The sequence below is a fragment of the Ranitomeya imitator genome, chromosome 3 (assembly GCF_032444005.1).
Source record: "Ranitomeya imitator isolate aRanImi1 chromosome 3, aRanImi1.pri, whole genome shotgun sequence".
Lineage (NCBI taxonomy): Eukaryota > Metazoa > Chordata > Amphibia > Anura > Dendrobatidae > Ranitomeya > Ranitomeya imitator.
In genome coordinates this window covers 430,649,610-430,675,207 of record NC_091284.1, presented here as the reverse complement: position 1 = coordinate 430,675,207, position 25,598 = coordinate 430,649,610, and the positions used below count along the sequence as shown (strand labels likewise).

Here is a 25,598-nt window from a genome sequence, read left to right as displayed (position 1 = left end):
AAACAGTTTCTCCGCTGGACAACGATCAGGTTTATTAGCCTGAAATTTTTGCAGCACCCGCCGCAAATCAGGGGAGATGGCAGACACAATTACTCCTTCCTTGAGGATACCCGCCGGCTCAGATAAACCCGGAGAGTCAGGCACAAAACTCCTAGACAGAGCATCCGCCTTCACATTTTTAGAGCCCGGAAGGTACGAAATCACAAAGTCAAAACGGGCGAAAAACAGCGACCAACGAGCCTGTCTAGGATTCAAACGCTTAGCAGACTCGAGATAAGTCAGGTTCTTATGATCAGTCAATACCACCACGCGATGCTTAGCTCCTTCAAGCCAATGACGCCACTCCTCGAATGCCCACTTCATGGCCAGCAACTCTCGGTTGCCCACATCATAATTCCGCTCAGCAGGCGAAAACTTCCTGGAAAAAAAAGCGCATGGTTTCATCACTGAACAATCAGAACCTCTCTGCGACAAAACAGCCCCTGCTCCAATCTCAGAAGCATCAACCTCGACCTGGAACGGAAGAGAAACATCAGGTTGACACAACACAGGGGCAGAAGAAAAACGACGCTTCAACTCTTGAAAAGCTTCCACAGCAGCAGAAGACCAATTGACCAAATCAGCACCCTTCTTGGTCAAATCGGTCAATGGTTTGGCAATACTAGAAAAATTGCAGATGAAGCGACGATAAAAATTAGCAAAGCCCAGGAACTTTTGCAGACTTTTCAGAGATGTCGGCTGAGTCCAATCATGGATGGCTTGGACCTTAACAGGATCCATCTCGATAGTAGAAGGGGAAAAGATGAACCCCAAAAATGAAACCTTCTGCACACCAAAGAGACACTTTGATCCCTTCACAAACAAAGAGTTAGCACGCAGGACCTGAAAAACCGTTCTGACCTGTTTCACATGAGACTCCCAATCATCCGAGAAGATCAAAATGTCATCCAAGTACACAATCAGGAATTTATCCAGGTACTCTCGGAAGATGTCATGCATAAAGGACTGAAACACTGATGGAGCATTGGCAAGTCCGAATGGCATCACTAGATACTCAAAATGACCCTCGGGCGTATTAAATGCAGTTTTCCATTCATCGCCTCGCCTGATTCGCACCAGATTATACGCACCACGAAGATCAATCTTGGTGAACCAACTAGCCCCCTTAATCAGAGCAAACAAATCAGATAACAAAGGCAAGGGGTACTGAAATTTAACAGTGATCTTATTAAGAAGGCGATAATCTATACAAGGTCTCAGCGAACCATCCTTTTTGGCTACAAAAAAGAACCTTGCTCCTAATGGCGACGATGACGGGCGAATATGCCCCTTCTCCAGGGATTCCTTCACATAACTGCGCATAGCGGTGTGCTCAGGCACGGATAAATTAAACAGTCGACCTTTTGGGAATTTACCACCAGGAATCAAATTGATAGCACAATCACAATCCCTATGCGGAGGTAGGGCATCGGACTTGGGCTCATCAAATACATCCCGGTAATCAGACAAGAACTCTGGAACCTCAGAAGGGGTGGATGACGAAATTGACAAAAATGGAACATCACCATGTACCCCCTGACAACCCCAGCTGGACACCGACATGGATTTCCAATCCAATACTGGATTATGGGCTTGTAGCCATGGCAACCCCAACACGACCACATCATGCAGATTATGCAACACCAGAAAGCGAATATCCTCCTGATGGGCAGGAGCCATGCACATGGTCAGCTGGGTCCAGTATTGAGGCTTATTCTTGGCCAAAGGCGTAGCATCAATACCTCTCAATGGAATAGGACACTGCAAGGGCTCCAAGAAAAACCCACAACGCTTAGCATATTCCAAGTCCATCAAATACAGAGCAGCGCCTGAATCCACAAACGCCATGACAGAATATGATGACAAAGAGCAGATCAAGGTAACGGACAGAAGAAATTTTGACTGTACCGTACCAATGGTGGCAGACCTAGCAAACCGCTTAGTGCGCTTAGGACAATCAGAGATAGCATGAGTGGAATCACCACAGTAGAAACACAGCCCATTCAGACGTCTGTGTTCTTGCCGTTCAACTCTGGTCAAAGTCCTATCGCACTGCATAGGCTCAGGTTTAAGCTCAGGTAATACCGCCAAATGGTGCACAGATTTACGCTCACGCAAGCGTCGACCGATCTGAATAGCCAAAGACATAGACTCATTCAAACCAGCAGGCATAGGAAATCCCACCATGACATCCTTAAGGGCTTCAGAGAGACCCTTTCTGAACATAGCTGCCAGCGCAGATTGATTCCATTGAGTGAGCACTGACCATTTTCTAAATTTCTGGCAATATACCTCTATCTCATCCTGACCCTGACAAAGAGCCAGCAAATTCTTTTCTGCCTGATCCACTGAATTAGGCTCATCGTACAGCAATCCGAGCGCCAGGAAAAACGCATTGATATTACTTAATGCAGGATCTCCTGGCGCAAGAGAAAATGCCCAGTCCTGAGGGTCGCCGCGCAAAAAAGAAATAATAATCAAAACCTGTTGAACTGGATCACCAGAGGAATGAGGTTTCAAGGCCAGAAATAACTTACAATTATTTTTGAAACTCAGAAACTTAGTTCTATCTCCAAAAAACAAATCAGGAATAGGAATTCTTGGTTCTAACATAGATTTCTGATCAATAGTGTCTTGAATCTTTTGTACTCTTGCCGAGAGCTGATCTACAAATGAAGACAGACTTCTAATGTCCATCGCTACACCTGTGTACTGAACCACCCAAATGTCTAGGGGAAAAAAAAGACAAAACACAAAGCCAAGAAAAAAAAATGGTCTCAGAACTTCTTTTTTCCCTCTATTGAGAATCATTAGTACTTATGGCTTCCTGTACTGTTATGATAGGCAATTCAGTATCACAATGGACATGGAGGTCAGAGCACATACAGTGATCTGACAATAACCCAAAATAATAGAACGAGCTCTGAGACGTGGGAACTCTGCAGACGGCAATCCCTGATCCTCTCCAAACACAACTAGAGGCAGCCGTGGATTGCGCCTAACGCTCCCTATGCAACTCGGCACAGCCTGAGAAACTAACTAGCCTGAAGATAGAAAAAATAAGCCTACCTTGCCTCAGAGAAATACCCCAAAGGAAAAGGCAGCCCCCCACATATAATGACTGTGAGTAAGATGAAAAGACAAACGTAGGGGTGAAATAGATTCAGCAAAGTGAGGCCCGATATTCTAGACAGAACGAGGATAGGAAAGATAACTTTGCGATCTACACAAAACCCTAAAGAAAACCACGCAAAGGGGCAAAAAGACCCTCCGTACCGAACTAACGGCACGGAGGTACACCCTTTGCGTCCCAGAGCTTCCAGCAAAACAAATAGAGAAGCTGGACAGAAAAAATAGCAACAAATAGCAAAGAAGCACTTAGCTATGCAGAGCAGCAGGCCACAGGAATGATCCAGAGAAACACAAGTCCAACACTGGAACATTGACAGGAAGCATGAATCAAAGCATTAGGTGGGGTTAAGTAGAGAAGCACCTAACGACCTCACCAGATCACCTGAGGGAGGAAACTCAGAAGCAGCAGTACCAGTTTGTGCACAAACGGAAGCTCCCAGAGAGAATCAGCCGAAGTACCACTTGTGACCACAGGAGGGAGCTCTGCCACAGAATTCACAACAGCCTTGTACCTTGTGTGGAGTCAATGGACTGTCATCTTCCTGCGCTTGTCATTACTTCCTGCCCATGTGCGTGCCACAGGTGGATTAACTGACCCTGGAAGATGAAGCCAGGTTGTAATCCTCGGATCAACTGGCCTTGTATAGACTGAATGGACAGCTTGTCGTTACCATCTCTCTGTGTGAGTGCCCCAGGTGGAGTAGCGACCCTGGAAGATCTGAAGTCACAGCTGTTATTATCCCAGCGAGTCAGCGGAAGGGTAAGACTCTATAATGTGCACCATCTTGGGTACTGTGCTGGGACTGTTCTATGTGTTATCTGCCTGTTTTGGGCTCAATAAAGCATCACCACACTGTTTTACCCTGACCCTGTGTTGTCTGAGTAGCGTTACTCCAACGTTAAAAGGAGAGCAAACATTAGGCTGGACGATCCCTGGTCCATGCATTTCTGGCTAGCCGACCCGGGACACTTACCGACCCCCCGTCTCTACACACTCACCTTAGTACTTCCTCTGAAAAGCTGCGATTAAGGTCCCTGTCAATGTACCGCACACATTTCTCCACAGCAAGTGGATTTGCAAGACATGGTTCAGCCATAAACGTTGTCCTATGCAGCTCAGAAGGATCTTTCAGCCAATGTTTCACCAACGTGACACCTGACATCTCATTTCCATGTGTACCTCCAAAGATAACCACACGGGAAACTGGTGAGCACTCCATAGAGGAGCTCAGACTTTCTTTCTGAAATAGAGCAAAACATGATATTTATACTAAATTGTGATAAAATGCATGTAAGACTAAGAACACATTGCGATTGCACCTAGTGTCGGGCACATGCACTGAGGAGGTATGTTCCCAACAGTGGCCACAGTCATGATGGATGCCGAGGCATCTGTCCCTTATAAGAACCCACTGTAAAAAAACAAAAATGCATACCTCATGATATGTTTCTTTTCAGTAGGCATCTGTGCAATGAAAGCCCTGTCTACTATGTTTTTTATAGAGGTAAAATCTTATACCGTTAAAAGGGAACCTGTCACCAGGTTTGCCCCATATGAGATACAGCCACCACCTTCCAGCCATTACAGTTGTGTGCAAAAGTTTACATACCCCAGCAGAATTTTTCCTTTTTTGGCCTTTTTTCAGAGAATATGAATGATAACGCCAAAACTTTTTCTCCACTCATGGTTAGTGGTTGGGTGAAGCCATTTATTGTCAAACTACTGTGTTTTATCTCTTTAAGCCATAATGACAACCCAAAACATCCAAATGACCCTGATCAAAAGTTCACATACCCTGGTAATTTTGGCCTGATAACATGCACAGACGTTGGCACAAATGGGTTTGAATGGCTACTAAAGTTAACATCCTCACTTTTGACCTATTTCTTTGTAATCTGTGTGTGTGCATAAAAGCTGAGTGAGTTTCTGGGATCCAGAAAGACTCTTGCATCTTTCATCCAGCCACTGACATTTCTGGATTGTGAGCAGGGCCGGACTGGCCATTTGGCAATTCTGGCAAATGCCAGACGGGCCTGTTTGGTCATGGGCTGCCTTGTCTGCTACATTGTTAACAGAATCATTGTTCTCAAGATACCCATACTGTTAAGAGTTTTGATGGAGGACAAAGTTGCTAACTCTATCACTTACCCCAGCAGGCCACGGGAATCATTAGAAATATTGGTCTTGTAGTAAACTTTGCTTTCCTCCATCCAGGGTAATATTAGTAATATATCCCATCTGGTTCATGGGGACGGGGACATCATGGGCCTGTGTGATTCCAAATGCCAGGACTGAATTTCAGCCCCAGTCCGTACCTGATTGTGAGCCATGGGGAAAGCGATAGAATTGTCAACGGATCTATGGGAAAAGGTAGCTGAAATGTATAAAACAGGAAAGGGATGCAAAAAGATATCCAAGGAATTGATAATGCCAGTGAGCAGCATTCAAACTGTGATTAACAAATGGAAAATCAATGGCTCTGTAAAAAAAAAACGATGGTCAGGTAGACCAACAAAAATGTCGTCCACAACTGCCAGGAAAATTGTTCGGGATGCAAAGAAAAACCCACAAATAACATCAGCTGAAACACAGGACTCTCTGAAAACTAGAGGTGTGGTTGTTTCAAGATGCACAATAAGGAAGCACTTGAAGAAAAATGGGCTGCATGGTCGAGTCACCAGAGGAAAGCCATTACTGTGCAAATGCCATATCTCACCTACAATACGCAACAGCACAGAGATAAACCTCAAAACTTCTGGATCAAGGTAATTTGGTGTGATGAGACCAAAATGTAACTTTTTGGCCATAATCATAAACATTACATTTGGAGAGAGGTCAACAAGTCCTATGATGAAAGGAACACCATTCCTACTATAAAGCATGTAGGTGGATCACTGATGTTTTGGGGATGTGTGAGCTACAAAGGCACAGGAAACTTGGTCAAAGTTGAAGGAAAGCTGAATGCTGCATGTTATCAACAAATACTGGTGGCAAATTTGCACTCATCAGCCCGAAAGCTGCTCATGGGACGTACTTGAACGTTCCGACGTGACAATGATCCAAAACACAAGACCAAGTCGACCTGTCATTGGCTACAGCAGAACAAAGTGAAGGTTTGGAGTGACCATCTCAGTCTCCTGATCATTGAGTCACTCTGGGGAGATCTCATGCGTGCAGTTCATGCTAGACAGCCCAGGAATTTACTGGAACAGGAGGCTTGTTGCCAAGAAGAGCAGGTAGCTTTACAATCTGAGAAAATAAAGAACCTGATCCACAACTGCCACAAAAGACTTCAAGCTGTCATTGATGATACAGGCGGAATTACACGGTATTAAGAAATGGGGTATGTAAACTTTTGATCAGGGTCATTTGGATGTTTTAGGTTGTTATTATGATTTAAAAAGAGAAACCACAGAAGTTTGACAATAAATGGCTTCACCCAACCACTAACCATGAGTGGAGGAAAAGTTTTGGTGTTATCATTCATTATTCTCTGAAAAAAAAACAATAAAGCAAAAATTCTGCCGCGGTATGTAAACTTTTGAGCACATTTGTATATACAGCATACTAATATGCTGTGTGTATGCCCCTGATCCAGCCTGCAACAAACAAAAAATACATTTTATTATACTCACTCATTTATTATGCTCAAGTACTGCAGTGCACATGCGCCGGGGCTCTTGGCCTTTCCCAGCGAATGCGCATTGCAGTACTTTGCTCTGTCCTCAACAGGGCAGAGAAGTACGCTTGCGCAGGAGCGCGATGCTCACCATCCACATGAAGGAAGAAGGAGGACAGCATCGAAAGAGGAAGGGAAGATCCGGACCAGCACAGCTACACCTCTTGGACCGACCACCCCGCATGTGAGTATAATAAAAGGTGTTTTTTGTTTATGGCAGGCCGGTTCAGGAGCATATACATCATATTAGTATGCTGTATGTGAGAGCTGAAGGAAGGTGGCCGTATCTCATATGGGGCAATTCTGGTGACAGGTTCCTTTTAAAACCTGTAAGGGTATGTGCAAAATCCGCAGGTAAGATGACCTGCGTTTTACCTGCGGATTTATAGCGGATTTTGCCTGCGATTTTACACCTGCGGATTCCTATAAAGGAATAGGTGTAAAACTCTGCAGATCCCGCACAAAGAATTGACATGCTGCGGAAAATAATCCGCAACGTTTCCGCGTGGAATTTTCCGCAGCATGTGCACTGCGGATTTGGTTTTGCATAGGTTAACATGGTACTGTACAATGCAAGGAAAACTGCTGAAGATCAGCATGGCAAAATCCACTGCAGATCCGCAGCCAAATCCACCACTTGTGCACATACCCTTAGACTGTGACTGAAAGAACATATTTGAAGCTTCTGTCTCATGAATAGGAGTCTAGTCTATGAGTATGTTACAATATATGTAAAAAAAAATCTCTGGATGTATATTGTAGCCTAGGTGCATGGCTTAAGGACTTGTCACTAGTGATGAGCGAGTGTACTTGTTGCTTGGGTTTTCCTGAGCACGCTCGGGTGACCTCCGAGTATTTGTTAGTGCTCGGAGATTTAGTTTTCATCGGGCAGCTGAATGATTTACAGCTACTAGCCAGGCTGAGTACATGTGGGGGTTGCCTGGTTGCTAGGGAATCCCCACATGTAATCAAGCTGTCTAATAGCTGTAAATCATTCAGCTGCGGCGATGAAAACTAAATCTCCGAGCAGTCAAATACTCGGAGGTCACCCGAGCGTGCTCGGGAAAACCCGAGCAACGAGTACACTCGCTCATCACTACTTGTCACCAGGTGAAAAACAAAGACGTCAGCTATTCTATTATGCCTTTTATTCATGTTTTTCATAGATAGAACAAGTACCCATTATAGTCTTGTCCATTACATTCATTGCTTGTGTGTAATTTTTTTTATATACTTTGATTTTCTCGTTATAATTATTTACCACCTTGTCATTACCCTCTTGCTTTACCTCTCAAAACACTTTCTATTTGTCATTTATTGCGCCCCTTACAGCTCTATTTAGCCGTAGACGTTTCCTCCTATTATTTAACATTTTTTCAAACCATGTGGTTTATCTCCTCATGAATTTATTCACATCTGACAATGCATAATATTTTAAATTACTCCTCAAGATTAATTGGCTAATCATGAATACGAGTGGAGACATTTAACCCTTGATGAATTTAGTGTACATTCCATGAATGCAGTAATTTTTTGTATTTGTATCTGCCCCCCAAAATTATTTTATTAAGTATTTGTACGTATATGTTCAAAAAAGAGGCAGCACTCCATTATTCCAGTGTAAAAGCGTGCATGGTTTAATTTACCCACATGTTCAGGCAATGTTTCAGCTCACATTGAACCTTTCTCAAGCCTTGTTATATATATATATATATACACTCAAGGACAAGCCGACACCGAGTATAAGCCGACCCCCCTAATTTTGCCACAAAAAACTGGGAAAACTTAATGACTCGAGTATAAGCCTAGGGTGGAAAATGCAGCAGCTACCGGTAAATGTCAAAAATAAAAATAGATACCAATAAGAGTAAAATTAATTGAGACATCAGTAGGTTAAGTGTTTTTGAATATCCATATTGAATCAGGAGCCCCATATAATGCTCCATACAGTTCATGATGGGCCCCATAAGATGCTCCATATTAAAATATGCCCCATATAATCCTGCATAAATGCTGATTATGGCCCCATAAGATGCTCCATATAGACATTTGCCCCGTATAATGCTGCACATGGCCCCATACAGATATTTGCCCCCATAAAATGCTGCACATGGCCCCATACAGATGCCCCATACAGATATTTGCCCCCATAAAATGCTGCACATGACCCCATAAGATGCCCCATACAGATATTTGCCCCCATATCATGCTGCACATGGCCTCATAAGATGCCCCATACAGATATTTGCCTCCATATAATGCTGCACATGGCCACATAAGATGCCCCATACAGATATTTGCCCCCATATAATGCTGCACATGGCCACATAAGATGCCCCATACAGATATTTGCCCCCATATAATGCTGCACATGGCCACATAAGATGCCCCATACAGATATTTTCCCCCATATCATGCTGCATATGGCCACATAAGATGCTCCATACAGATACGTATTTTCCCCATATGCTGTTGCTGCGAATAAAAAAATAAAAAAATTACATACTCACCTCTACGGCCCCCGGCACTTGCTATAGTCACCTGCTCCCTGTTCCACCGCTGACCGCCGCTGTGTCTTCCCCTTCCTCTGCACCGACGTTCAGGAAGAGAGCAGCGCGCACTAATCGTCACCGCGCCCTCTCACCTGAGCGTCACTGCGGAAGACACAGCGGCGCCGACGGTGGAACGAGGAGCAGGTGAATATCGCGCACTGCCCCCGTCATACTCACCTGTTCCTGGCGCCGTCGCTGCACGTCTGTTCCCCAGCGCCGCATTTTTTTCCTGTAGTGAGTGGTCACCGTTACCGCTCATTACAGTAATGAATATGCGACTCCACCTCTATGGGATGTGACTGCTCAGTACAGGAAGAAGCTGCAGCGCCGGGGAAGCAGGGACCTGCAGGGACCGCGCCAGGAGCAGGTGAGTATAATTAGACAGTCCCCGCTCCCCCTCCCCTGCCGATCCCTGGGTATGACTCGAGTATAAGCCGAGAGGGGGACTTTCAGCCCAAAAAAGTGGGCTGAAAATCTTGGCTTATACTCGAATATATACGGTATATATATATATATATATATATATATATAATGTTCCAAATTATTATGCAAATTATATTTTTCTCTGATTTTCCTAAATGGTCGGTGCAAATGTCAGTCAGTCTAATAAAAGTCATCACCCGTTAGATTATACTTCAAATTGTAGCGAAGAAACCTCCCAATGATAACAGCATAATCTCCAAAATGAATACAAACTCAAAATGCACTGTTCCAAATTATTAGGCACAGTAGAATTTCTAAACATTTGATATGTTTTAAAGAACTGAAAATGCTCATTTATGGAATTTGCAGCATTAGGAGGTCACATTCACTGGATAAAAAAGCTGTTTAATTCCAAAACATCCTAACAGGCCAAGTTACATGTTAACATAGGACTTCTTTGATATCACCTTCACAATTCTTGCAGCCATTGAACTTGTGAGTTTTTGGAGAGTTTCTGCTTGTATTTCTTTGCATGAAGTCAGAATAGCCTCCCAGAGCCGCTGTTTTGATGTGAACTGCCTCCCACCCTCATAGATCTTTTGCTTGATGATACTCCAAAGGTTCTCTATAGGGTTGAGAATAATGGGGATAGGGGAAAATATGTGCAAGTGGGTTGAGAGCTAGCTCAGGGATAGGAAACAAAGGGTGTTTATTAATGGAGCACACTCGGACTGGGTAGCGGTTAGCAGTGGGGTACCACAGGGGTCAGTATTGGGCCCTCTTCTTTTTAACATATTTATTAATGACATTGTAGGGGGCATTCAGAGTAGAATTTCAATATTTGCAGATGACACTAAACTCTGCAGGGTAATCAACACAGAGGAGGACAATTTTATATTACAGGATGATTTATGTAAACTAGAAGCTTGGGCTGACAAATGGCAAATGAGCTTTAATGGGGATAAATGTAAGGTCATGCACTTGGGTTGAAGTAATAAGATGTATAATTATGTCCTTAATTTTAAAACTCTGGGAAAAACCGTCAATGAAAAAGACCTGGGTGTATGGGTGGATGACAAACTCATATTCAGTGGCCAGTGTCAGGCAGCTGCTACAAAGGCAAATAAAATAATGGGATGCATTAAAAGAGGCATAGATGCTCATGAGGAGAACATAATTTTACCTCTATACAAGTCACTAGTTCGACCACACTTAGAATACTGTGCGCAGTTCTGGTCTCCGGTGTATAAGAAAGACATAGCTGAACTAGAGCGGGTGCAGAGAAGAGCGACCAAGGTTATTAGAGGATTGGGGGGTCTGCAATACCAAGATAGGTTATTACACTTGGGGCTATTTAGTTTGGAAAAACGAAGACTAAGGGGTGATCTTATTTTAATGTATAAATATATGAGGGGACAGTACAAAGACTTTTCTGATGATCTTTTTAATCATAGACCTGAAACCGGGACAAGGGGGCATCCCCTGCGTTTGGAGGAAAAAAGGTTTAAGCATAATAACAGACGAGGATTCTTTACTGTAAGAGCAGTGAGACTATGGAACTCTCTGCCGTATGATGTTGTAATGAGTGATTCATTACTTAAATTTAAGAGGGGACTGGATACCTTTCTGGAAAAGTATAATGTTACAGGGTATATACACTAGATTCCTTGATAGGGCGTTGATCCAGGGAACTAGTCTGATTGCCGTATGTGGAGTGCCACATGGGTTTTTTTGCCTTCCTCTGGATCAACATGTTAGGGCATGTTAGGTTAGGCTATGGGTTGAACTAGCTGGACATATAGTCTTCCTTCAACCTTAATAACTATGTAACTATGTAACTATGTGGTCAGGGGAAGATGGTGGCCACACCATGAGTTTATCTCCTTTTATGCCCATAGCTGCCAATGACTCAGAGGTATTCTTTGCAGCATGAGATGGTGCATTGTCATGCATGAAGATGATTTTGCTCCTGAAGGCACGTTTCTGCTTTTTATACCATGGAAGAATGTTGTCAGTCAGAAACTCTATATACTTTGCAGAGGTCATTTTCACACCTTCAGGAACCTTGAAGGGCCCTACCAGCTGTTTCCCCATCATTCCGGCCCAAAACATGACTCCTCCACCTCTTTGCTGACGTCGCAGCCTTGTTGGGACATGGTGGCCATCCACCAACCATCCACTACTCCATCCATCTGGACCAGCCAGGGTTGCTAGACACTCATCAGCAAACAACACTGTTTGTAAATTAGTTTTCATGTATGTCTGGGCCCACTTTAACAAGTTCTGCTTGTGAACACTTTAGGGGTGGCCGAATAGTAGGTTTATGCACCACAGCAAGCCTTTGAAGGATCCTACACCTTGAGGTTCGAGTGACCCCAGAGGCACCAGCAGCTTCAAATAACTGTTTGCTGCTTTGTAATGGTATTTTAGCAGCTGCTCTCTTAATCCAATGAATTTGTCTGGCAGAAACCATCCTCATTATGCCTTTATCTGCATGAACTCTGTGCTCTGTTTCAGTCTCAAATCTCTTCACAGTATGATGACCACTCTTAAGTTTTCGTGAAAAATCTAATGTTTTCATACCTTGCCCAAGGCATTGCACTATTTAACACTTTTCAACAGCAGAGAGATCCTTTTCTTTCCCATATTGCATGAAACCTGTGGCCTGCTTAATAATGTGGAACATCATTTTTAAGTAGTTTTCATTTAATTAGAATCACCTGTAAAACTAATTATCACATGTGTTTAAGATTAATTTCAGTGATCCATTGAGCCCTGAGACACAATACCATCCATGTGTTTATTTGAAAAACAAAACAACTAAATCTTTACGACACTTAAATCCAATTTGCATAATAATTTGGAACACGGTGTATAACAAAACATGTGTATTTGTAATAATTGTCTGAGAGAAATACTTGATTTTCTGGAACAATTTAAAGGGTTTCAACAATTTCAGCCATGACTGTATCATGGTGACGCTCTCTCCTCCATCATTGCATTCTACTGTATCGACGTCATAGACGACGGTATAGTTGAATGCGGCAGCGGCGGCGCGGAGGGGAGGGGAAGGGTGAATCGGCGTGCAGCGGCCCACTACTGCCACCGGCCCTTCTGGCATTTGCCAGAACTGCCCGATGGCCAGTCCGGCCCTGACTGTATGCGATTGATGAACATTTGGTGACAGTTATGGTCCGGCAATTAAAGCTTTTTTTTTCTGATGGAAGCAAGACTAAAATGAAATATTACCTGGGATATATTCACTTTTTTCATCAGTTTACTTTCTTCATTAGTTCACTTTGTTCGGTCTTCTGCTTTAGGCCTTGTGAAATTTTACATTATATGGCAGTTCTGTGCTGGAAATAAGTGTCAAATTAAGAGATGTTCTGGATTATTGGAAGTATCATAAATTATAATACATTAAGTAATTTTACGCTTCATAGAACAGCAATGCAAGAATATCTTACCTTTTTCTCCTCTATTCAGAGAGTACAAGAAATAAGATTAACTAGAATTGCTGCTTAATAGAAGTACAGGCTGAAGTGTTTAGATTATGGTCACACTTGCTTTTGGGAATTAGGTGTGCCGCTTCCTATTTAGGAACAAAAGAAAACTAATTCATGTCCAAAACAGTAGCAAAGGACCTCTATAAATTATTATGTGGTCTGTCTGCATCAGAAAGAAAAGCATCATATAGACCTTTTTCTTCTATAGTAAAAACTGAAACAAGATAGAGACCAGATTGACCCCATAATACCCAATGGGGCTCTTCTGCTTCTATTTGCATGAGGTATGCAACAGATATGCAAATATCCTCTTCAGAGAGAAAGAAGACTTGAAATCTAGCACCACATATTGGATGTAGCAATCCTAGAAGTCTATATCAACCCTTTAAGAAGCCTTCTTTTCTGACTTAGGATAAGAAGACAAACTAGGAACTTCATTCGCAGACGTGTTTTGTGGTGTTTTCCCCTAATCAGTGGAAAGTAGGAAATCTGATTTGGCCAGGTGAGAGGCCCATGGGGAAGCTCTCTCCTTCTGGAGCATGCCAACATGGTGTGGAGTCTTACAAGCCATGAAATGCTCCTCTGGGAATTTGGAGAGGAGCATTGCAGGGAGCGCCACACTTAAGCTGGCTTGGGACTCTACACAAGGACAAACTTCCTCCCTTATACAATAGACAAACAAAATTCCCAAACGCAGGTGTGAACACAGCTTTGTTTTAAAATATTGAGATTCCTAGTATTACAAAATGTCATAATGTAATTACCGTATATGCAATGCAGGGTACAAGGTTCAGCACTACACTTGCTTTCTTTAGCTAATCAGTAAAAGGAAATCTAGTGTAAAACTGTAGACTGAGATTTCCTGTAATATCTGCATGCTAGCCACCTTAGGGAGAGACCCAAGTTGGGCTAAATGTAGCGGGACGAAAGAGACCGAAAAGCCCTCTACTTAAAGGAAATACATAGTGGATGCTTTCCTGAAACGGAAAGTACTTGCCGTTTCAGGAAAGCATCCACTCTGTAATATCTGTACAGGGAAAATGTATAAAAAAAAAAACAAAGTGCCTTCTAAAAGAGAGATTAGAGGGAACCTGTCACCATATTTGTGTCATACCACCTAAAAATATCATCTTAACATCTTCTATGCATTACCTACTGTGTCTCCCGTGGAAGAAGCAGAGGGCGAAACGCGCGTCGGGGCGCCGGAGGAGGACATCCACTATACCGGCACTTACCTGGTAAGATACGGGCTGTTGAGTACATTACCCTGGGCCTTCACTATGCCGATTCATTGGCACTCGTAATGGTTCCCGTCGCTTCAGTATTATTGGGATGCGGTTCTTGCACTCATTATATATAGAGCTCCGATGGGCACTGTGGGAGTATGCTTATGTGAATGAGGTGCTTTAGTCCGGGTTTATTATATGAGACAGCTTTCTTTGCCAGTACATTTATAGATTGTCTTATTTAAATACATGTGTGTTGGCTTGTGGGTGGATGCCCCCCTCTGATGTGGGGTTATTGTCCGTGTTCAAATATTCTTTATATGTGGCTATTTGGATCTTTTTATATATTTCTAAATAAATGTTATATTTTAAATGATTCTTTGATTGGTGAGCTTCATTGAGCGGACTACTTATTCTGTGGTCACTCCAGTGTTGTATGTATAAAGGAAGCCTTTTCTTTCAATATATGCTGGTCCCAGTTGTGGAACCCACATCTTTCAGATTTTCCTGACATACTGTGCCTTGTGGATATGCCATTAATGCATATCCGTCTGGAGTACTGCCTGTTTATCAGGCAGCTGGAAGGTATTCTTGAAACCTAATTTAATGGTTTCAAACACATCCCACCTCCATTTTCTTTTTCAAAGGGTTGGTCCAGGCTGAAATGAAAAGTCTGTAGTCACTGTATGTGACTGCAGACTGCCAAATCCAGAAAGTGTGTGATGTGTACGCTGTCACGATTGATGCGTACACTGTCACGATTCCCCTGTATTGCTCGTAGCGGTCACGTGACCACACCTATGCAGTTCGCATGGTTGCAACACATAGGAATGGTGGCAGCGAGTGCATCGCGCAATACGTGACTGCAGACGATTCATTTCAGCCTGGACCATTTCTTAAAATTCAATGTTCCCTTCACCTACCAGTCCCTAGCTTTTATTATTATTATTTAAACTTCCTATTTCTCTCCATCCCCTCCACATATGTAATTTTCAGTGCAGAGTTGCATTAACAGGATCTGCCAACTCCTACTAAACCATGATCCAATAGTTTCACAACATGTCACTAAGTGTATTTGTATGTATTATTTATTGAAAATCAATAAAAAAATGAATTTTATCAAAAGCACAGTAAGGGGTACTACAGATGGCATGTTATGGTTTGGTCCTATATGTTGGGGTAAACATACATTCTTCGTTAAAAAAAATTTTGTGAGACCACCATGATGTAGAAACAGACCCTGATGCTAGCGATGTGTCACTTACTGGGCTGCTTGCTGTAGTTTTGATAAGATCAATGTTTTATCAGCAGGAGATTATCACTAGAGGACAAGTAAACCTGCTGCTATATTGTCCTCTATATTCATGGATGCTGAATAACCACTTGTTCACAGCTTTCTGCCTATGCACAGTGTTCACAAAAAGCTGTGAATCAGTTGTGTAGATAGGGTTGTAGAGAGTTCAGCATTCAGAAAACTTCTAGATCTGCATCAGAGAAAACAATGATTTTATCAAAACTACAGCAAGCCACCCTGTAAGTGATACAGAGCTGGAAACAGGGTCTCTGCCCTGCATCATGCTGCTCTCAGATATCGAAGAAAAAAACAGGAGACAAATTCTCTTTAAAGGGCATCTGTCACCACATTTGAGCTAAGCTATTAATATGGACATACGGGCTATAGAATGATGAGGACAGCGATACCCAGGATCCTCAGGCATGGAGAGGAGTGAATATTCATTACAATTTAAAAGTGGACAGTGTTAACCGCAGGCTGTGACTAACACATAGATGCTGATACAGATGAACGCAACAATGGAGGAGAGGGCGTCATCTGATTTTCCCTCTCCCATCATTTCCCTCTGCCTGTGACACAGCATGACGTCACTTCATCGCGTACCTCCTGTGTGGCGAGCAGACAACAGTGCAGCTGCTGATACCTGAGCAGAGCGTGGGAATGAGGAGGAGAGGTGAGTATTGCGTTTGTATATATATATATATATATATATATATATATATATCCCCTTAACGACCGGCGATATACCTTTTAACAGCAGTAGGTAAGGGTACTTAAACCACAGCGCTATGGAAAAAGTGTATAGCACCCCCCAGAGTTGGATTTTCTCCGGAGTCTAGGCTGCCAGGGGTAGCCGAGACCCTAGAGAACATGATTGCGGGTTGCGATCGCCAGTAATTAACTGTTTACCGGCGACTGCAAAAAAAGAAACTGCGATTTGCCATTTAATTTCTTTGTCGTTGTGATCGCATATCAGAGGACAGAGAAATAGGGTCCCCGATTCCCCCACGGTACCTCCTGGTGCTCCTCGGCCCTCATGCATCCCCCTATGGTCGCCGTCATCTTCTTCCAGAAAGAAAATGGTGGGCGCATGGGCAGTGCGCCGGATCTGCTGGCCGGCACCCAGCAGACCTTGGGGTCTTGGCTGCTGGGGGTAGCCGAGACCCCAAAGAACATGATTGGGGTTGATTTTTACCGACCTGTTTTGCGATCACTGTTACTAAACGTGTAACGACGGCAAAAAAAAAAAAAGTCTGATGTGCCATTTAAAGGGAACCTGTCACCCTGAAAATTGAAGGTGAGCTAAGCCCATCGCCATCAGGGGCTTATCTTCAGAATTCTGTAATGCTGTAGATAAGCCCCCGATGTATCCTGAAAGATGAGAAAAAGAGGTTAGACTATACTCACCTGCGCAGGTGGTCCGATCCGATGGGAGTCGTGGTCCGGTCCGGGGCCTCCCATCTTCATAGGATGACGTCCTCTTCTTGTCTTCACGCTGCGGCTCCGGCTCCGGCGTACTGCAAAGTACTGCAATGCGCAGGCGCCCAGGCCTCTCTGACCTTTCCCAGCGCCTGCGCACTGCAGTACTTTGCTGTGCCCTAAACAGGGCAGACAAAGTACGCCTGCGCCGCAGCTGCAGCGTGAAGACAAGAAGAGGACATCATCGTAAGAAGATAGGAGGCCCCGGACCGGACCGCAGCGGGATCGCCCCTGGGTGACTATAATCTAACCTCTTTTTCTCATGCTGTAGATAAGCCCCTGATGCCGGTGGGCTTAGCTCACCTTCGATTTTGGGGGTGACAGGTTCCCTTTATTTTCTCTCACCTCTGATGTGATCGCACATCAGAGGAGAGAGAAATAGAGTCCCCGATCCCCCCGGTACCTCCATTGTCCCTCCATGGCCCCCTGAAGTCCCCCGTGTCCCCACAGGAGCATGCGCAGTGCACCCGCCGAGATCTGCTGGTCAGCACCCAGCAACAATAGGAAGATTTTACCTATTGGTTCATTTTGGTCACCGTGATAGACTCTATCACAGTCAAAATAAAAAAAAAATAGTAAATAGACCCCCCCTTTTATAACCCTCTTAGTTATGACAAAATAATAAAGAAAATGTATTTACTTCCATTTTCCAATTAGGTTTAGGGTTAAGGCTAAAGTTAGGGTTAGCTGCTAGGGTTAGGGTTGGGGCTAAAGTTAGGGTTAGGGTTGGGGCTAAAATTAGGGTTAGAGTTGGGATTAGGGTTGGGATTAGAGTTAGGGTTAGGTTTGAGATTAGAGTTATGGTTAGGGTTGGCATCCGGGTTAGGGCTGTATTGGGATTAGGGCTAGGATTAGTATTAGGTTTGTGGTTAGGGTTATAGTTAGGGATGGGATTAGGGTTAGGGGTGTGTTGGGGTTAGGGTTTTGATTAGGGTTATGGACCCTGTAAAAAGGCTAGAGCTACCTGTCGCACGGGTAGTGTCCTACCTGCAAGGACAGAGAGAATACGTGAAGACCTTGTGAGAGGCCTAAGGCAGGAAGGGACTACACTACAGCGCTAGGAGGAAGGCTTGTAACCCCACCTGGTAAGGGGGACTCCAAACTTGCTTCCAAGCCTGCATCCGTGATCTGGTACCCTGGACTGTAGCTGCCTGAATTCATCAATAAACCAGGTAAAGAGACTGCAAACCTGTGTCCTCCGTTTCTTTCTACACCACCTACCACCTGTCCCTACTACACCGGGAGCCCTGGAGACCCATTTTCACCTGTGGGAAGTTATACCATCTTAGCTGCAATAACATCACCCCAGCGAACCCCTTTAAGCAGCGTCGGTCACCCCTGACTGAATACCACAGGTGGCGTCACGAACACAAACTTTATTCTCAAAACCCCATTTAAAAAACTTTTCCCTTTTCCAAGGGTGCCCAGGGCCACGGACCAGGTCACCACCGCCGTGACACATCGCTTTAAGTACTGGACCTGGTACCGAGTATCCCCTAGGCCCTGGCGGGCGTTCCATTAACACCAGCATGAAGCCCCTGTGAAGTTACCAGTTGCCTGTGGGAGAGGAAAATAAGGTATAAAGTAAAGACTTCCAACCACTGACACCACCCTGTTTGACCTGAAACACCAAGTTTTTATTCCTCATACAGGAACTGCAACTAATTTTGTTGTGCGAACATAAGGGTACGTGTCCATGGGCCGGATTACATCCGGATTAGCTGCGGATTGAACGCTGTGTACAACCGCAGCGTTCAATCCGCAGCGTCCAGATGTTACAGCATAGTGGAGGGGATTTTATGAACAGTGGTGTTCATAAGCTAAGTGTGGTGTTTTTGTTACATTGTCCCTTTGGCGTTTGTCACTTCCCCCTGTGTGTATTATCTGCAGAGGTGAGGCTAGTGCTCCTTGCCGGCTAGTGTACTAACCAGGGCAGTAATGGGTGACTACTGTGGATGAGGTACTCTAACAGCTGCGGGGGGGGGAAGGACTCGCAGAGGGCGTTAAAAGGAGTGCAGGGACAGGAACAGGTTTGAGCTCAGGTGGTGACCATTCCCAACAGGTAGGGCCATCCCCTCACCTATACCATCCCCATTGTATGTGTATTGTGCCATTAGCTGACTGACCATCCATTGGGTCGGGTCACTCGTGAAATTTGTACAGTACTGCTTAGCCATACGGCAAGACTCGGGAGCGATGGAGAGCCATTTGCCTCCTGGAGCACAGATTTTCCTAGAATTGTTTGCAGACTCCATATACACAGCCCTTAAAGACAAGAAAGGCAGAATCCCTCATCAAGTGACCCCATTTTGGAAATTATAACCATTTGGGGATTTATCTACAGGTGTAGTGAAAATATTGACTCCATGGGTGTCTTCTAAAAAGATGAAACAATGGATGTTAGTGAGCGAAAATTGCAAACTGTCATTGTAGTGCCCAGTTCGTTGTTGTACCCAGCTCATGCTTCTGGGGACATGCACCCATAGGCGGGCTGTCATCGCTACAGAAATGCTAAACATGTGGATGCTAAATGTGGTTTAGGTACATTGTGGGGCTCAGAAGGGAGGGGGCATTTGGATTTGGGAGAGCAGAATTTGATGGAATTCTTTTGGGAGGGCGAGGAGCCATTTTGCTTTTCCAGAGCCTTTATAGTATCAGTCATGTGGAAGCCCCCTATATTTCCATTAACAGATGATGGACCTGAGTAGGAACTTTTTTTGTGGATTGATTTGAAGCTTTTTGGGAATATTTTACATAACATTTAGGACCACATTTATCTGGTGCTCTAAGTTGAGCACTTTTATTGGGCTTTCCATCGAAAACCCTGAGTGATCCATTCACTATAATGAGGCTGCAGAGTTACTGTGGACTCCATCTGGCCCCTGTTAAGCACTGCTCTTCTTTCCAGAAGTGCACAAAACTGTGTTGCACCACGATTTTATGCTTGCCTAAGACGGACACCACTGGATCACAGGTCAGATATCGTCCACAGTGCCTCATTATATGGAATTTTCCGACAGAGATTCCGTCTTAATCCCATATTTCAGAGATTTACACGGAAAAACCCAGTATATGCTCTCAGCACAGAGTGCAGGATAAATGTGAGCTTAGCCTGAGGCCGCCGTCACACTTGCGAGTTTTACGGACGTAAGAGCGCAGAAATTACGTCCGTAAAACTCGCAAAACATACGGCCCAATTATTCTCTATGCCCCTGCTCCTATCTGCCGTATTAAACTGATCAGTATTATACGGCTTTCTACTGCCGTACAAAATCGCAGCATGCTGCGTTTGTCACCGTACTGCGCAAGAAATACGCCAATGAAAGTCTATGGAAGCGTGAAAAATACGGATTACACACGGACAAGCAGTGTGACTTGCGAGAAATACGCAGCGGTGTTAGAGAGCGGCTCGAGTTCATAAGAGGCGCCCTCTGCTGGTTGTCCTCATATGAACTCGAGCCTGGGAGCTTTCTAGGAAAGTTCCCACAATCTAGGAACAACCAGCAGAGGGCGCCTCACCGCAAATGAAGGTAAATATAGGTCATTGACCTACTTTACCTTCATTTTCTGGGGTTTTTGCAGCCATGAGCATCATTGCATTAGCAAAGCTCGTGGATGCAAATTATTTTAACCCCTTCAGATGGATTTACATCGTTGGACGTTACAGATCTGCGGAGGGTAAGGATATTGTTGGTTTATTATGTTTTTTTTGTTACAGAACGAGGGTCTTCAGTGACTGGATTGGGCGTAGAATAAAATACTCCAACAACCATTGTTTTTATTTCATTAAAATAATTTTAAATAATGTGTTTGTGTTTTATTTAACCCTTTACTACAATTGGATTAATAATGGATAGGTGTCATAATTGACGCCTCTCCATTATTAATTTGGCTTAATGTCACCTTACAATAGCAAGGTGGCATTAACCCTTCATTACCCCATATCCCACCGCTACACGGGAATGGGAAGAGAGTGGCCAAGTGCCAGAATAGACGCATCTTCCAGATGTGCCTTTTCTGGGGTGGCTGGGGGCAGATGTTTTTAGCCAGGGGGGGGCCAATAAGCATGGACCCTCTCCAGGCTATTAATATCTGCCCTCAGTCACTGGCTCTACTACTCTGGCGGAGAAAATTGCGCGGGAGCCCACGCCAATTTTTTCCGCCATTTAACCCTTTAATTTAGTAGATAGAACGGCCAAATTTTGTATAGACACACTACTGACATTAGTAGTGTGGAATCTGCAAAAAAAATGGAGAGAAGACATGGTTTACTGTATGTAAACCATGTCTCAAATCATGTCGGGTTTAGGAAGGAGAAAGAAAAAGCCGGTAATTGAATTACCGGCTTTCAAGCTGTATAGCGCTGGAAAAAATATTAATATATATACATATATGTGTCTACTGATTATATATATATATATATATATATATATATATATATATATATATATATATTTTTTTTTTTTTTATTTTTTTTTTTGGGACACATGGATCACTTCTATAGCGGTATGTTGGTTTTGCAAGCCTGCGAGAAAACCACGCAGTACGGATGCCATACGGATTACATACGGAGGATGCCATGCGCAAAAAACGCTGACACACCCTGCCTACGGAGGAGCTACGGATCACTATTTTCGGGACTTTTCAGCGTATTACGGCCGTAATATACGGACCGTATTGTTTTACGCTGTGTGTGACGCCGGCCTTACTGTGATCTTTGGGAGGCAGAATGAAAAAAAAAAAAAAACAGCAGGTGAAGAATTGGCTTTATTTCTTTTTTTTACGCCGTTCACAATGCGTTATAAGTGATTAGACAACTTTATTTTTCGTGGCAGGGCGATTACAGAGATAACAGATTTATATTTTTTTTTATATGTTTGGCTGCTGTCACGCACTAAAAAACACTTCTATTTAGCAAAAACTAGTTTTTGCATCGTCATATTTTAAGAGCTATAATCCGTATTTTTGCCGACAAGAGTCATGTGAGGGCTTGCTTTTTCTTTTAGAGATAAGTTGACGTTTATTGATACAATTTCAGGGCACATTTATTGATCGCTTTCTATTTCAATTTTTGGGAGGCAGAATGAACAAAAACTAGCAATTAAATAATTGTTTTGTTTTTTGTATGCCGTTCCGCATGTAGTAAAACTGACCAGGCAGCTTTATTCTTTGGGTCAGTACAATTACAGCGATACCACATTTTTTTGGTTTTTTTTGTTTTGGCACTTTTACATAATAACTTTTATAGAAAAAATAAAAGCTATAACCTTTTTATTTTTCGGTTGATGGAGCTACATGATTGTTTGTTTTTTGCTGGACAAGAGGACATTTATTCTGCTTTTTACTCAGCGATATTATAAACAAAGCATCATGTTTTGCCTTTTTTTTTTTTTTTTTTTTTTTTAACGGTGTTCACTGATTTTACCTAGTGGGACAGTTTTATTGGTCAGGTCGCTCTGGACTTGGCGATACCAAAAGTGTACTCGTTTTTTTTTTTACATAAAAATATTTATTTTTGGGAGTTTCACTTTTTGCAGTCTGATCGCTGTTATACAGCATGGCAATGCAGGAGCACTGCACATGATCTAACTATCACGATCCACCCGCAGCTATTAACTAGTTAAATGCCGCTGTCAAACTGACAGCAGCATGTAACAAGTGCTTCCGGCCAACGGACTGGAAATACGCACAATGCTGACCCCCATCACGTGATCAGGGGTCAGCAGTGTGTCGGCATGACAACCAGGTCTCCTTCAGACCTCTATGGTTGTTGATGCCAGATTGCTATGAGTGCCACCCTGTGGTTGGCGCTCATAGCAATGCTGTAATTCTATTACATAGGGGCGATCTGAGCATCGCCTCTATGTAGCAGTGGCGATCGAATTGTGGCAGCTTCTAGCCTCCCATGGAGGCTATTGAATCATGCCAAAAAGGAAAAAAGTGTTTAAAAAAAATAAATAAAGTTCAAATCACCCCCCCTTTTGCCCCATTCAAAATCAAACAATAAAAATAAAATAAAAAAACACACGTATTTGGTATCGCCGCATTCAGAATCGCCCGATCTATCAATAAAAAAAAGGATTAACCTGATCGCTAAACGGCGTTGTGAGAAAAAAAAAATCAAAACGCCAGAATTACGTTTTTTTGGTCGTCGCGACATTGCATTAAAATGCAACAGCAGGAGATCAAAAGAACTTATCTGCACCAAAATGGTATAATTAAAAACGTCAGGTCAGGCTTTCAGATTCATTGCTCAATGGTGTATGGTAATTAAATTAACAAATTCCAGAATTCCATTTGGTGGATGAAAACAGAATGAAATAAAAGGTGTTTGATTATTTCCTCATCTTTGTACGGGACCTTTCACATACATAGTGACCTGAAATATTACACTCCATGATAAGGAAAAATCAATCGTCGCTTCCCCACAATGCGGCTTCATGAGATATATGATTGCAAGCACTTAAGGGAAAGCTTCGTCATGATTGCAAATCTTACATTACACTGTGTATAATGGGAACCACAAGGACAGATCACATGCCATGCACGGCTTACCACTAACTTGGAGCTTGTCAGAGCCCGGAATTTTCTTTGGTCTGTGAGGCAAATGAGGTTTCCCTGTGCTTCACTGGGTGGAGTGGATCAGTCTCAGCTTCCTGCTCCTCTTCTTCATCCCTCCCCTTTAAACCTTGTCCATGTTTCTTATTAGCTGGAAAAGTGCTGAATCAGTGCTGCAGCTTGTGGGCCAGACATTAGGTCATGTGTGCACCAAGCATGCAGCTCCCATTACAGTACACATCACCCATACATGCCCTGGGTAGGAGATTGGCATATAGTAACATTACACATCCAGAGCCACAAACAGCCCAGCTTGGAGCAGCAGTGATCATCTGCAGCCATTCCTCACCCAGAGGTTGGGGCCAAGACAAATGCAGACCGTCCCAGCTCTTACTCACAGATGTTATTAAAAGATTCATTTTAGAATTGGAGCTTTGGATATTAACTGCTTCCCCTTACTGTACTGCACTCTAGAAAGTTGGCACTACATAAAAGGAAAAAAATAAAAGATCTGCCAAATGCAAAAAGGCTCATGGGACATTCAGCAAATGTCACATATCCGTGACCCTGTGCGGACCAAGCAGTCAGTGACGAATTGTGGAAACTTGTCAGATATAGATCAAAGCGACAGATCAAACCAGAAATGAAAGCATACGGCTCCGTAAAAAAAAAAAACACGCACTCCGATGCCATTTGTTTTGCCACAGACTGTGTGCACCTACCCTCACTATCCGTAATCGCTGCGTCCAGATGTTACAGCAGAGGATGGGATTTCAAGAGTTCCCATGCCCACTATGCATCTAGAGAACTTCTTTTCCGCTTACCCCAACTCTTTTTATCACTGTAAAATAAAACTGCTGGAACTCTAGAATGATAAACCCTAATTAACTTTGGACCTTTTTCCTCCTACATAAAAAAAACAAACAAAAAAAAAAAAAAAAAACACAAAACCCTGCTCCTTTTGTTGAAGCCCGAGGCCTCATTCAGACGTTAGTCCACCATCACATGACGGCACTCATAAGTCATGCAAGATAGCGCTCCGACTGTCCTCCAGAGATACAGGCAGCCAAAAAGATGCACCAAGTTTCTAAAGGAGGTATGTGCATTCTAAGAAATTTGGCACATCATACTTTTTTCGGTTCACTTTAAACTATATAAAAAAACAAACAAAAAAAAAAAAAAAAACACAATGGCACAAGAAGATTCCTGAAGTGGTCTTCTTGGAAGAAGGAAAAAAACAAACAAAAGAATAGAATAACTGTAGTAAAACCATATCCTTAGGGTTTGGCCAAATGGTGCGGTTGACCCATGCACCTTTAACTCCGCCAAAGCAAGTCAATGGCAGCACTCCCACTCCGTCACACCCTTAACGGGATTGTCCAGGACTGAAACATGAAGTTAACCATCCCTGTAGTAAGCACAGTGGAGGCGCCATTGGAAGTTCATGTTGTATAGAGTTGAAATCCTACAGCTCAATACACGATGCTGTGGTCATTTTAGGGTACTGCAGCTCAGCTCCCACTAAAGTGTATGGCAGCACTTAGGCTACGTTCACATTAGCGTTCTGCTAGTGTGCGTCGCTGTTGCGTCGGCGACGCGCCCCTATGTTTAACATGGGGGACGCGTGCGTTTTTTTGGTTGCGTTTTCCGACACGTGCGTCGTTTCCGACGCTAGCGTCGGACGCAAGAAAATGCAACAAGTTGCATTT

At 43.4% G+C, this 25,598-nt stretch overlaps 1 protein-coding gene across 5 annotated transcripts in view; it reads right to left on the bottom strand.

The window, feature by feature from the left end:
- LOC138670182 (N-acyl-aromatic-L-amino acid amidohydrolase (carboxylate-forming)-like) overlaps positions 1-24,021 on the bottom strand; it is a 69,729-nt gene extending 45,708 nt beyond the window's left edge. The window contains exons 1-4 of one of the 5 annotated variants that reach the window (XM_069757286.1): positions 23,887-23,983; positions 14,568-14,706; positions 13,076-13,182; positions 4,171-4,412 (exon numbers count right to left, since the gene is read on the bottom strand). In XM_069757286.1, the coding sequence (XP_069613387.1) occupies positions 4,171-4,412; positions 13,076-13,099 (266 nt within the window). In that variant the 5' untranslated portion in view covers positions 13,100-13,182; positions 14,568-14,706; positions 23,887-23,983. Of the gene's footprint in view, positions 1-4,170; positions 4,413-13,075; positions 13,183-14,567; positions 14,707-23,886 lie in introns of all 5 variants that reach the window. The other 4 variants (XM_069757288.1, XM_069757284.1, XM_069757285.1 and 1 more) reach the window with 4 other exon arrangements.
- Between the last annotated feature and the right edge of the window lie 1,577 nt (positions 24,022-25,598).